Genomic DNA, 15,126 nt, shown 5'->3' with positions numbered 1-15,126 from the left:
GTGGGTATCCCACGCTCCCAGCAGAAATACTTCAATCTGGGTGGAGTTTGACCCCCTCGACCCCTCCAAAATCCCTCCAAGCCCAATGGGACTCCCCACACCCTCCTAAATCCAGTAAGCCCCCCCAGAAAAGGCAGGTCCCGTGGGAACCCTCAGCCCCTCCCACTCCCTATAGGACTCCCCACAATAAAACAGGAGCCGAGGGAGCCCCACAGCCCAATGGGCCCCCCAACCGCAATGGGACTGCCCAACCCCAATAAGACCCCTCCAAAAAATCAGAATAGGAGCCCCTGCAGTCCCCAGTCCCAATGGGCCACAGCTGCCATCCATCAGTCGCCTGTACATTCTTGATGGAAAGTGAACGCATCGACAGCAGGAGATTATCAAGCCAGAAACAGGCAACACAAACAAGTGGGGAGAAATGCTCTGAGTCAGAGATATGGCTGAGCTACCCAGATCTTCTTCTCGGGCTCACCACCTGGCTCAGAGAGCTTGGTGATCTTCTCACTGGTCGTAGCAGAGGAGCTGGACCCATCAAAGGAAAGATATCAGCACTGAGCGGCACAAGAACACCTGGATCACATCCCAGGTGGCTTCAAACAGGTGTGAGGTTCTGCTGTGATACTGAGATGGGCTTTATAGCAGACCCCCACTTGTCTCAGATCAGGTCCGTGTCTGTACCAACAGGTCCGTGTCCGTACCAACAGAGGTACCTCGGAACTGGCTGCTGCTCACACAAGGTGCATTTCTAAAAAGCAAAAGCTTTCACGAGCGCTACAGAAACCAACTGCGGCTCGAGGAGATGCTGCAGAACCACCTCTTTGAGACACCTCTGTGGTCTCTGCTAAATCCATCAGGAAACATCTCAGCCAGCTGCAAATGGCATTCCCCAGGGCTGCTGGGCTGTGCCAAAGGCTACACAGTCTTGACCAATGCTGATTCCAGATTTACCTTTAACTTGGATTCTGCTTTTTGGGTCATGTCTGGCTTTGTGTTTCTTCAGCTCACAGGGGTTACCCTGACATCTGCAAGACCTGTTGCTTTGGGACTTGCTGCCATCCCCAGGAAGCCACGCAGCACCGCAGCAGCCAAGCCCCACTCCCTTCCCCAGTCTCAGTGGGATCAGTCCCTGTGCTGACAGAACTAACTCCACTGTGTGCAGAAAGTGCCATTGCTTTATTCCTCACAGCACGCACCAGGTGACATGACAAGCAAGCACACCCTCTCAGAGTTCAGTTCTGACATGCATATGCAGTACGTTGGCATACAAATTCATTCTTTTTCAAGGACTCAGATTTGTGCTAATGTCCCTTTGGATGCCCCGTGTTACCTAGGGTGGTTGAGTGCCCACCTATTCTTCCCCTCTTTCCACCATCAGCTTTACCACCGAGATGTCTGACCCACTGCCATCCACTTTCCCCATCTGGAAGATTCCCATTGCTTTTTAGGACACAGTGAGCCACTTTTTAACAACAGTGCATGTGGAGCCTGAGGGAAATGTCCTTGCACCTTTTGAGGCAAAAGATGAAAGTATTCTATTATGTCCCCAGTGCAAAATTATTAGGAAAACAAGACCGTTCGCCCACTCAAGCTGAAACGGAAAGCTTTTAGAACTATCACTCGTGGATTCCTTTTGCTAAATTAATATACAGGTTCTTAAACTAATGTACTAATCCTATTGCTAAACAAACCAACCTATATCAGCAGAGAGTGGAACAATTCAGATGTTTGCTCTGTGATCTCTTCTGTCTTCAAGCTTCTTCTAGGGAGGTTGTGGCGTGATGAACACTAATACATTACCCGTTGGTTAGATCTAACGTGCCACGTGCACTCTGTTAAGCCTTAAGTAACAGCATATCAAGCACTAACTGGTGTTGCAATGCCATTTTCAGTACCGGCAGCACTTGTGAGTTTAGTTCTTCAAAAGCATGTCTAGTCCAATTTGACAACTTGTGGACTTGCCAGGTAGTGTTTTCAAAGACCATTTGATGTTTTTCCAGGACCATATACAGAGCAAATATGTTCACTCATATCACAGAGATTCTCTGTCCAGCGGTCAGCTCTGAACTGAACCGAGCACTCAATTTGGGCAGAGGTATTACTGTACCACACTGCAAATCTGCACGTTGCTCCAAGGTTAAATACGAATAGAATTTTCCATTTGAGCATCTCCAAGGCAGTCCAGGTGGTTCAGGATAAAAACTGATTTGGCCAGCTCAGAAGTTGATACGGTCTATAGGACTTTCAGAGAGCAGTGTGTGGAGGGTAGCCCACAATATAAACTACAAGAAGGGCTACCCCAGCATATACACATCTCTTATCAAAGTTTAGACGCTTTCCAACAACCATGTGTCAAATGGAACTCGTGGACTGGTGTAACAATTAATGACTCCATGACATTACATCACGTTGCAAAGGGCTTGTGATGGGTTTCTTCTGTGACCACATCTAACAGATAGGAGATACACCCCTTGGTTCATTTCCCAGTTTGTTAGGAAGTTGGATATACCATGGAAGAGTTACATGCAAATCATCATCAGGTTGATAAAGGGAGTGAACAAAGGGGTCAAAAGACACAGTGCAGGGAGTGCTGGTGAGCCAGGATGACCTGCAAAAACTGCTTGTGTTGACCCAAGTGTGAAGTTTAACAGATCTGAGGACTGACATCACCACCTACAACCACCCAAACATAATATTATTAAGAAGCACTCAGGCCTAGCTCTGGGAAGCAATTACGGCAAAGCCGGCTGCCAAGGGTTAATGTTTGGCATGTGAATTCCAATGAAGTGAGACAGGAGTCTGGACTGATTGAGTTTTGTTTTTGCTTGGTTGTTTTTTTTCTTGGTGTGTGATTTCACGAGTTTGTTTTTTAAATCATCCTTAGTTTCTTTTAAAAATAACTTAAAAATTACCTCGAGCTTCAACTTTGTTAGGCATGGCACTATTGAACTTATGACTCCAGATAAGCTTATTTTAGCGTGTTTATTTCACAACTCCATGAACAGCACAATTCTAGTCTAAGAATTATTCCTTTTGCATTACAGTTGGGGAAAAAAAAAAGAAAGAAAGAAAAAGAAAATGCTTTATTATCAGTAGATTATCAGTAGAAATTCCTCAATGAAATTCCAAGAAGGAATTTCACAGTCATTAAACATTTGCTCAGATCCTCTTGATATATCTCATAAAGAAGGATCGCTGGGACCCAGCTCCATTCTAGGTGTTTCCATTAGCCTACTTATGGCCCTGTTTTGCTTGCACGTGACTCACACTCTGAAGAATTTCCTTTTCCAAAGTGCCATACTTGGGCTTCAGAGACGCTCTGCTCAGGAAAACACAACATTTCTATTTCAAGAACAAACACTCCCATCTTTTTAAGTTTACTAAAAGCCGTAAAACCCAACGAGATAAGAAAAGCAATGCAAATTGCAGCAACGCAATGAGGCCAGGGTGCAGATTATCTTCAAATATCAAGATTTCAGGGGCTCATTTCCTGTTGACAGTACAACGCTCGTACATTTCTTAAAATCTAACCAACCAGCTTTCCATCAATCCTGCAGAAATGCATGCACAGATCGATCTACAGCCTCAAAGCATTTCATCTAATGGATATTCCCAGGAAAATCAGGCCTTTATTTTTATCCAGTTGCGTGTCAGGGGGATCAGAACACCTGCCTATGGTAAAATACCACACACCGTGCAGCGGTGATGCCCAGCCTGTCTGCCAGAGACTCTTGCAACCTTCTTCCCTGGTGGTCAATTTGCAAATACTCCGGACTGTTTGTTGCTGTAAAGGAACTGCCACAAAACCAGTGCATCCTGAAACCATCAGATTTGCTGGGAACCAGCTGAGCTGGGACTTCTCCAGGAAAGGTGGTGGCCGGGAAACACCGGCGGCTGAGCAGCTACTTCGTTTGGCCTGTGCTCCCTGAGTCTTGCCCAGAGGGCTCTCCAGCACGGAGCAGCAGGGAGCAGAAAGGAAGTTGAGTTGGTCAAATTTCTTGAAATGATACAGTGGAATAAATACGTATCAAAGCTGGGCTGTCACGTGAAGAAAAACACCCTAAATTAGCGTTCAAGTACTCACTGGCATGAAAGTTGTTCCTCTTTATGTAAACCCTTTGCAATCCTGAGGCAAACACGGGCGCAAAAACGTACAAATCAGAGAACCAAAGCGGCTCACAGAGCGGCACTGCAGACTGCTGCTCAGGCCAGCTCCCGCGCACCTGGCCCATGCAGCGCAGTGAGGCTTCTCACAAAGAGATCAGCCTTCCAAAATGCACAGAAATCAACAGCTCTGAACAGAAAGGTCAGCCACAAAATTCAGCAGCTGCTGGAAGGTCTTATCTTTCACAGTCGCTTGAAATGACATACATCGCTACTCACGCATGTCCAGTGGGGGTGACTCACGTGGAACACAGGAGCATCGTAAATCACACCCGGCCCGAGGCGCTGAGTGGAACAGCCAAGGGCAAAGCACGGGCTAGGGCAGCGTGACAGGTCACATCCTTGAGGGGACTGAGGACTTCCCTCGTCATTTCCCGCAAGTTAACTGCACAAAAAGGAGCAAACAAGTGAAGGAAGCCAGGCAGTATTTTATTGACTCCCACAAGACAGATATGGATTGCATACAACCCTGGAAAATTTCTTTTTAAAATCCGGGAATTATAAACGAGAGCACTCATTCCTCATAAATACCTGGCACCATTCCTTCATCAAAAGGTTGTGGCATGGAACAGATTTCCTTTACAGTTTCATTAAAATTATTCATTTGAACAGCTTAAAAAACTATGTCTATAATAATACTTAAATATATTGCTCATATTTGTCACTTTGTAAAAAAAATAGTTTGAGCTAATACTTTCCTAGTGTTCAAAAAAATCCAAAGAGAGATCAACGTCTCATTGAGTACTTCAGAAAGACAAGTAAAAGTTATTTGTTTGAAATTATAAGCAGACTTCATTTATCAACAGACTGAGTCCCTTAAAAATGTGTATTTCGCTTAGGAACGCTAACGATCCCAAGAAAATGCACACAGAGCAACCAGCTTTCCCTCAATCCTGCAAAACGTATGCACAGATTTCTCTGCAGCCATAAAGGCATTTCTGCAACACTAACAAGATGGGACTGATCTCAAAAGTAAACGCCCAAGCACTTGCAAATTCTGACCAAAAGCCATTTGATGACTTTTAGCTTTAGAATAAGTCAGTCTGAGCCTCAGTGAGATGACAATGGCAAAGGCCCAGACTGCATTCCGAAACTGTTGTCCTCCTGCTTCGTGGGGCTGGCAGAGGCCGTGAGAGCACTCCTGGTTTCAGTGCAGAAACAGACAGGACAGCTTAAGCTGCCAACAAAGCTGAATCAACACAGCCTGTCTACTACAGCGCATATTTGTTCCACTGGCACCTGGAAAACTTGGTAGCCTCTGGAAGCATCAGTCTTTTCTGAAGGGATCCACGGATTTGCTTGCCTTCCTGCAGCAGTGCTTGCTATTATCCGTACCACCACCAAAAGCACACCAACCGCGTCTCAGCGCACCACTGCCAAGACACTAATCCAGAGGCTGAAACCAACACACCAGTGACTTATCAGGCCTGACCAATTTTTGAAGTTGAAAACGGGTTCCTACTTGAGCAGTAACAAAGCAGCATGTCTCCCTGACATTTATGATAGGGCAGAAGTGCTTTCTGCAAAGTCTCCAATGGCCCAAGTAGTCAGTAACTCCGCCAGAGATGCTTGGTCTGAGGTATGGTAACTTCAGTGACAGCTTCAGAAGGCAAAGGCTTTAGCCACAGAGCTGGCTGAAGGGATTCCTTTGCTCCACTTTACTTCCTCCACAGATGTGCCGACACAACTCAAAGCTGCAACTCTGACCCGCTGCAGGTCTAAAAACAACCCTTAGCTTGACTTCAAAATATGGACCAGCCCACGGATCTGATGTCCAGGGCAGCGCAGGCAAGAAGTGGGGATGTAGAGCTGAGGGACAGGGCCCGTCGGCTTCAACATGCTTGGCTTGGGTTTTGTGTCAGAAACTTCTGTGTCAAGGAACATCACTTCACTGTTTGCAAAAGAATGACGATCACCAAGGGGCCTTCCAGAAAGCAAGCATGACACTTGAAAAAGTATGAGCCACAGGATGCGTTTGGACATAGACTTTGGGAGCGGATAACTGGTTCCAGACATTCTCTAATCCACACCTAAATATCATATACTAAAAAGAGTTTTTAATAGTGCCTTCAGTACACCAGCTAATCAAACAGATCTCAAAATATTTTCTTTCCATTTTACATTTTTACATAAAGCTGACGTGTTTACACCTTTGTGAAAAAGACCTAACTAACTGTCAAAGCAAATTAAACCACATTTAACAACTTACCAATTAGTTTCATGAAGACCATCACACGTGTAAAGCCAAAAGGTAACGAAATCTTAAAAGGAACGTAGCAACTTGAATGAAAGCAGAAAAGAAGTTTTAACAACTTTTTTGTCCATACAAGAGCTTTTCATTTCTTCAAGAAGAGAGCAATTAATGTTCACTGAGTGCCCTTTTTTTTTGACCATTCAAGCTGAGTGACCTCAAAATGAGCAGATTTTTCTAAGTTGTCATGTTGTAATTATTATTGTACTCTAACGAGTTCAAAGGATATACAAATCACCTACATCTAAACAGAGTTCTGCACATTATAGACTATACTTCCTAACTTACAAATAATCATTTTGTTGTTTCCAGTTTACAATGGTTTAAAAAAAAAAGACTTCACAATGTGTGTAAATGGGAGGCAAATGTATTTTTAAAACCAGAACAGAAAGCTGCATGTTAAAAATGGGATCACAGACTAATAAATACATACATCAAAGACATGAACTTCTCAGCAGCTGGTTTTAAAGAGCAAGGAAGTGGGGAAAACTACTTGTCCAGACTTCATTCTGGCTTAGTGGTCCATATGCTAGCAACACCTGCAATTCAAAAACAACTTAAAAGAGGAGAAGAATCAACTTTGTTGCCTTTTTTCCTCCTAAAAAATTAAGCTACTTCTTACAAGTGTGGTGTAAAATCTAAAGAAAAATTCATTTCTTCATGCACTTGATGACATCGAAGTAAAAAAGCAATTATTTTAACCCAGAAAAAATGAGTCATTGTGTACTGTAAGGACAGCCTTACTGCAGATTTTCTACAGTAAAAGTATTTCTAGAAATACACCAGAAATTACTTTCCCATAACAAAATATACCATTATGTGTCAGATTATCATTGAGTTTCAATACTTAGGTAAAACCAAAACAGTTACTACCAAGTTTTGAAAAAGAAAAAATAGTAAAAAGATGTTTTAACGTGGCGTGGAGATGCCAAAAGCAATGCTGGACACCAGGATTTCCAAAGCGACCCCCTTTCCAAACTGACGTGCAGACTGTGAACTAGACAGTGAGTGAAAACTGATCCTGTTCTATGGGTTTCTTCACCCATGCTCCAAGTCCTGCCTTCAGGAATGCTTTAAATAAACACTCTTTGGCAGTTTGATACTCAGTGGCTCCTTGCTTGGTTTCATGGTACAGGTTAGGCTTGAAGATCTTCAAGCGCGAGCTGGACGAAAGCTGTGCAGATGAAAAAGACAAGAAAAGAAGAGAGCAAATGATTTACTCAGACAAACATTTGGAAAGAAACTGAGTTATTAAAATAGCAATTAGAAAACAAGGTAATGAACTACTCAACCAAACGTGCAGGCAAAGGCAACAAGCCAAAAGCACAATATACTACTTCCAGCCATTCTAGATCTGTATTCAGTTTCACTGCAATAACTCACACTCATCCTCTTGCAAAACATGCCCTCCTGCAAGACCAAACTACATACACAGAGAAGCAATCTTTGGACTTCACTTTTCAGCAGTGCTGTGGTAGCTCTTCTACACTTAGCATGCCTTTAGCTTTTTCTGTACTATCCATGTCCTTGGGCAGAAAAAATCTAGGCACTGAAAAGCCATTCATGTATACTATTTGACTCTTTTCTTTCTAAGAACAGAGTGAAATCTCTATAGGCTGGATTTCAGCGCAATTGGGATTGTATTTCCAAAGAAATTAAAATGAGAAGGCAATAGGAAAGGAGTTAGGAACTATAATCAAGGATTATCAGACCCTTGCATGCATTTTGTACCAGGCGTTATACCATTAAATAACCTAAATGAATGTGTTATCTTCCATTACACTGTGGACTGGTAGCTAATGTCAGGCTCAGCTTAAGACAGGCACAAAAAATGGCTTCTGAATACAGAAAGATACACATGGACATGCCATAAAGAATAAACTGGACGTGAAAAATGTTCCACACTGGAATATATACCTTTGCATGAACACGCATCCAGCGGCTGTACAAAGCATGCTTACAGAGGCGAGATGCACGGCCCATTTCATCTTTGCCAGTTGTAGCATTAATAACTTCAAGACCAGTGTCTCCCACTGTCCAATTTACACTGAAGTTTGGTGCTTTCCCTGGTTGGCGTGCTTCTGCATTGCTAATACCTGAAAGAAGAGAGATTTAATGACTACAATAAACACTAACTGCCGATTGTTCTTCCTACTAGGCTACTGAAATCACACTGCAGTCAATTCTTTTTTATGGGGACGTTCTCCTGCAGATTTTTCACCGAATCGTAGAAATACTGCCATGCATATTTCATTCTCATTGTGATTAAAAATCCCCTCTCACTTTGTCATTCCTAGCTCGGCAGGTGAGCATCAGTGGAGCCACGAAATACCAGCCTTCTCAGTGGAGGATTATGTAGAAGACTATGTAGACTTACGTAGAGCTCCACGTGGACAGTGATATTAGCACCTTGCCATATTGGCCTGGGATAGAGTTAATTTTCTTCAGAGCATCTGGCATAGTGATGTGTTTGGGATTCAGGATGAAAATGATAACACATCAACATTTTTAGTTGCTGAGCCAAATCAAGGACAGTTCTGCTTCTGACACTGTTCTGCTAATGGGGAGGCCAGGGGCCACAAGGAACTGGGACAGAACAAAACCAGGAGCTGACCTAAGCTGCCACAGGGATATTCCATACCAAGGGTGCCATGCTCAGCAGTAAAAGCTGCAGGAGCTGGCCACAGGAGCAGTCCTCACTCTGTGTCCAGCAGGGCGTTGGTCAGTTGCTGGTGAGCAATTGCCTTCCTCACCTTTTTTTTTTTTTTTCTTTTTAATTTTGACTTATTATTTCTTTCACGTTAAACTGTCCTTTTCTCAGCCCAGGAATTCTCCCACATTTATCTTTCTCAATTCTCTTTTCCACCCCGCTAAGGGGGAGTGACCGGGCAGCCAGGTGGTACTTAGCTGCCTGCTGGGTTAAATGACAACACGCACCTCAGGAATATCTGGTCTGGTTTACAGGTCAAACCAATTCATGAATTACTGACCTGCAAATAACTACGAAGAAGAAGAAATGTTGCTGGAGTCCTGCACAGGTAACCACTGCCCTCAAAGCCCACTCAGCAGCAATGCTAGCTGAGTTCCAGACAGAGCAGATCCAGCAAGGCTTCCCTAGCTGTAACTGTCCGATCAATTCCCTTTCACTCTGCTGCTGTAAAAGTTCAAGTAACTAAGTGCATGTCTCACTATGTCTGCACTTTAAAACCAGTGCAGAACGATGAACCCTCGTCATGTCTCAGCACAAACAATTAAAAGTCAGCCAACAACTTGTAACTGCAATCTTATTTAAAGCATTCAATCCTATTTAGAAGTGCCTACAATGTGCTTTTTCACTTTCCCTTGTAAAAAAAAGGAGTTAGAATAAGAGCGGTAGTATGAGATGAGGAATGTCTTGCAAACTAAGGCATGAAGGCATCCCCATTTCAGTAGCTGTAGAGTATGTTTCATTAAAATTACCATTAATTCTACATAAATACAACTGCCTTAAAAGGTATTGCAGTGTTGATTCCATAAATGTTTTACATGTTCAAATGCAAGCTTTAGTGCCTGAAAGACAAGCTGGGAACCAGTAACACTTCTGTTTACTGATTCACCTCCCTCCTTATAGCTGTGAGAAGAGGAATGCTTCAAGGGGGTCTGACCTCACTCTGGTTCTCATCAGCAGAGGATGTCTTGCCTGACAGCACTTCCTTCCTACCAACTGCACAGGGGCATGGTGCAACTAGCACACACATGGCTAGAGATGCTGTAGGCATCCAAGTTAGACAAAGTGAGCCCCAAGCTCAGCATCCTATGCAGAAAGCCAAAACCAGCAGACCCTTGCCTCTTTTCTCATAAATCCAGCTGTGCTTCAGCTGCCTCTCCGCTTCTCGTGCTCATTACTGCTGAAGATGCCCAGAAATGGCAACTGTAGGTCTCCAGTGACACAGCCCATTTTCTGCACGTATCAGGAATCCTCTCAGCATGTCCCTAATGCTCTCAGGCAGCAGCCAGGGCCACCAGCACAGCAAGTGGTTTAAGCTGCACTTCAGTTTAAGCACTGTGCAGTTTAAGGCTGTGCAGCATGGTGGCCTCACACACATTACAGGGTGGTGAAACTTCATATGTTTCAATTTCTCATTAAGAGGGGAGGAGAAAGGGAACAAAAGACAGGGATGTTTGTTTTTTCTTTTTCTGATAAATAAAAATCCCATTTTTACTTTAACATAACTCTTTGAAAGTCTATTTTGTACCTACTCTGAGTCTCTGCTGGGTCCTACATCTAAAATAATCTAGTAAATTTGTATGAACCAATATTAGCATTGTGGCAAGATGCGTTTCTTGATGGTATTTGAAATACAATCTAACAATCTACAATCTAAAAGTTAAGTCAGCCTAAAGCAGATAAGCACAGGACTCGTATATTGGCCCAGGTCTTATAGCACTTCTGGGTCCCGCTCCCACTTGTAGGATGCAAAGATGAGACTATGTGAGAGCTGTGAGGTCCTAGATGCAAAATTACAAAGCAAAATTCAGATAACCAGTTCCTCGCTTACTAAATGAACATTCTGAAATAATGAATTTTCTGATGCAGATGTGTTTTTATGCTTGGCTTATGTCGACCTGGTCACTGTCACAGACAGACAATAAGCCAAGTAAATAATAAACAGTCCCACCATTCCAATTTGCTTAAAATAGGAGTTGAAAAAAATGGAATTGGAATGAAAGTTTCCTTTATTATTATTTTCCAGTTTCTTTCAGGTGAGATTGTCACAACTTCTGCTGTCCATTCTGAGTGGTTGCCAAAAAGTCCGTGCATCGAGTCGCATGAGAACTGGAACGGATCATGCACAACACAACTGCTTCTGTGCCATTAAAGACCAAATACTGCAGAGCAAACAAACCCTACTGTTCCAGGAGTCACACAATAGAAGACCTACACCTAAAAGAACTATTAATTATATATAATATATATAATTAAAAAGGAATCTAAACCCTGACTCTCTATAAGCGTGTAAATTCAGGCTTGTTTTATGAAGCTGATGTGAAACAGTCATTTGCTTAAGGCGGCACATACTGGAGAACTTAGCAAACCAACTGAGGCAAGAGGGGTTAAAAATGGCTACTACATGAGAAGTGAGTCAGTCACATTTTTAATTTAACTTAAAAATATCTGTACTATTACTTTTGCTTGTTTCATGTACCACTGAACAAGCACGGTGATCGGATATCATATATTCCATATTGCAAAAAAGGCCTTTTGCTCCTTTTCTTATTACTGGGAAAGAGATCATTTCCATTAAAAAACAAAATCCTGCCCTACATTTTCCTTTAATGAGTGATTCTCTCCCCAGACCAACACGTCCAGAGTGTGAGCAACTCTTTCAGCAAACACTGGAGACAATTTACATTTCTCTACCACCTTGCTCATGCACAGTGGAGGATGTATAGAAAGGATTTTCAGATAAAAATGGCAGTGAACATAACATCCAGCATGCAATGTATTTCAGCAGCAGTTACACAACTGCATTTCTTAGGTTATTTTGATGTCATAACAAACAAGAATGACTCTGAATTTCAAGTACACTTAAATGACACCTTGGTAAGCAGCACTTATCTGCATGAACCCTGGAAAAATGCCAAAGGAGTCTCTGAAGGCAGATCACAGGCAGCATGAACAGGAAACTAAGGTTGCAAAAGCAAAGCATCTGACAGTCATTTAGGTGGATCATATCTTCTCTCTCAAGAGCTAGACATGAATGCAACACAATTAACTGAGACTAGTAATGGGAGGGAAAGACAGGATAGAAAGTAAAATATTTCATTCTCCTTTGAAAAGTGTTACAACTACGATATTTTAGAGAACATCGCTTTGAACTTCTTCTTGGATATTCTTATAACCAGGCAAAATCAAAGATCACCACTTTAGGTCAGCGTGTACATACTAGCAATGCCTGACAGAGCTCGCAGCAAGCTTCATCCAAAGGAGGTAAGGGGCTAAAAACACCAAAGTGAAAGAGTTGATAAGGTACCAGGAAACACGAAAAATCACCAAAGAGTCTGCTAAAGGATGTTTTGTTTTGTTTTTTTTTGTAAAAAACAAAAGAGCAAATTCAATAAATTTAAAAAAACGAACACAGTAGTCATTCAGAGAGCTGCTGAAGCATGAATATTTAAAATCTCTAGAAATTCCTTCCATGTTTGTCAACATCTTGTTGAATACAAAAAAATAAATTGAGTTTTTGCATCTAGACTGCCCGCAAGAGTGTGGGTATGTTCACAAGATGGAACTTCTCTTCAAGGCAGATGAAATTAACTGAAGATAAATAGCTGGTAATACATATGAGGAATTTCCTGCCAACATAAGGGTTTTCTGCACTCTTAGCTGAAAAACTGCTGCTCTGATATGTATGCTTCCAATTAACTTGATGGGGAAAGGATGTATAAGTAGAAAATCTCCTATGAAGAAAGAAAGAACATTTGATGAAAAGATTATTTTTACCAGTAGAGTAGGTAAGTTCATCTTAACGCAACTGTCCCTGCAGACACAGAAGTAATCTCATAAGAGATTTAAAAACAGCTCTTACAGTGTTTTCTCAGCTAAACCAGTTGGGAGACAGTGGGGAAAGACAGAATGCCATAACTGAATAGCTATTTCTGTTTTAGTCAACTCCATTGTTAAAAAGAAGTAATGACCCCACAGTGGTGCAAATAAGGGAGAGATTGGAATTTGGGAGAGTTACTCCTGCAGTGTTTATTTCCGTGTAAGAGTACACTGTGAAATAAGTGAGTCAAACAGTAGATGTGTAGCTACATCTAGGCCCCATTTGGATCCAACATCACAGATCAGAAAACTAGCTTTGAAGACTAATCCAGCACAAGGAAATCCAACAGACTAATTCTTGTGATTGTCTCCTCTCAAGCAAGCCTCCTGTGCATTTTGAGACATGCATTTTCATGAAACTCAACAGCTGAGGACACTTGTGAATTCTCTCTACTGCCCAGGGAGTTCTGGCTGAGCTGTTTAAAGAGATGATGCTATGTCATGACAGACAGATGATAACACTATTTCAGAACAAAAGATCTGTATAAAGCCAAGGTGCCCTGCTCCAAATTTGCTGTACTGAAGAACTTCTTAAAATTCCCAGATATCAGATATCAGCAACATTCTACACATGGGCTATTAGGTCAATATAACAATAGAATATTTTGAACTGTGCATGTTGTCTCTATTAATTACTTGCTACTATAAGGATATACATGTCACTTAACATTATAGTACATTGCAGTTCAGAGAATCCTTATAAAATAAATTAAATACATGACAAACTCCCTATGTTCATTTTTAAAATCCATGTCAAACTTGAAACATGCTTTAAAATACTGGGTTTTTTTAATTATTTTTTTTTCCTGGAAAATAAACAGATGTGACAAAAGCCTGGCTCTACAGAACAACGCAATACACACAATGACGGGAAGTATAAGAGATTTCAGTTTTAAAGCTTTCACGACATTATGTAACTAGCTTTTTTTTTTAGATTTTAAGACACTTTAGAACTTTCCTTTTAAATTATTTAAATTATTATTTTATTAAATTAGTTCAAATACTCTCAGCCCCACTAGCGTCTATAATCTGTGTGGTGCTAAAGAATAATCCTTGAAGTTTCAACAGCAGCTGCTGGTTACTTGCCAGGGCTGGCTGTTTTGCTGTCTGTCAGCTAATACTTAAAAAGGTGTAAAAATGTTTCTCCAGGACATTCCAGCAGGCTCTAAATGAGCATTTGTGCATTAACTATGAAGTGAGAATGAAAATATTGTTACAGCTAGGTCATGCAAACAACTTGGGTGCCATGCTATCTAAAGCTAATTCTGCAACCAACAGAGATGGATAACGAAATAAAATACAATCAGCGACATCTGAGATCGTCTCTTCATCCACTTTTAGTTGGGTGCTGGCCTAAAAATAATGAGCCAAATATTTTCATCTTGGAAAACTGATAAATGACCTAGCTATTCAATAAATACCTGCAAATAAGAGAAGTGAAAATGAGAGCTAACACACTATCCCATAGATGATACGAGGTTTCATTAAGCCAGGGCCTTCAACTTGCCTCACCTGTTGCTAAGGCACACTCCAGATGGCAATTAGGTGAAAGTGCCTTCAGTTCATACCCCGGCTTTTTTTGGCATCTTTTAACTCACAACAGGTTCTTGCTATGGTAGCTCTGTTTGTGTATCCCTACTAGGTTTACACCGTATCTTCTGTGTTGTAAGCAGAAACCAATTTACTCACAAGATGTAATTTCCAAGGTTTTGAAAAACTGCAAAATCACAATGCTACTGGAACAGACTTAGTTACCGGTGCAGCTCTCTCCATTAGATACTTGCCACTAAGTAAAGGTCTGTTGAGTGTATAAAGAGGTGGTAGATCTTCTATCTCTGCTATCCTCTGGTATACGGCTCTGGATAGATGATCCCCATGATATAAACTCCCCAAGATGATGCTAGAGAAGTAAATTGGCTCCACAAAGAGGCTAAGTAAGGCTCCTTGAATACCCAATACGTTCCACCTAAGAGGGAGGGAAAAACAAAACAAAACAAAACAAAACAAAAAACTTTCTTTTTAATGGAACAAGTAACATCTGCCAGACATAACAGCAGTCAATCACAATGGACCAGACTTTCACAGTATCACAGAATGGCTTAGGTTGAAAGGGACCCCAAGGGCC

General features: G+C 41.9%; 1 protein-coding gene across 8 annotated transcripts in view; it reads right to left on the bottom strand.

Annotated features, from left to right (window-relative positions):
- Positions 1-2,982: 2,982 nt before the first annotated feature.
- ADARB1 (adenosine deaminase RNA specific B1) overlaps positions 2,983-15,126 on the bottom strand; it is a 72,555-nt gene continuing 60,411 nt past the window's right edge. For 6 of the 8 annotated variants that reach the window (XM_090144591.1, XM_090144588.1, XM_090144592.1 and 3 more), the window contains 3 exons: positions 14,786-14,967; positions 8,333-8,511; positions 2,983-7,589 (listed from right to left, as the gene is read on the bottom strand). In XM_090144591.1, coding sequence (XP_090000717.1) covers positions 7,413-7,589; positions 8,333-8,511; positions 14,786-14,967 — 538 coding nt within the window. In that variant the 3' untranslated portion in view covers positions 2,983-7,412. Of the gene's footprint in view, positions 7,590-8,332; positions 8,512-14,785; positions 14,968-15,126 lie in introns of those variants that run through there. The other 2 variants (XR_016468506.1, XR_016468507.1) reach the window with 2 other exon arrangements.

The sequence above is a fragment of the Phasianus colchicus genome, chromosome 7 (assembly GCF_987193195.1).
Source record: "Phasianus colchicus chromosome 7, bPhaCol1.hap1.1, whole genome shotgun sequence".
Lineage (NCBI taxonomy): Eukaryota > Metazoa > Chordata > Aves > Galliformes > Phasianidae > Phasianus > Phasianus colchicus.
Note: the sequence above shows the minus strand (reverse complement) of the source record. Positions and strands in the feature narration are given on the sequence as shown.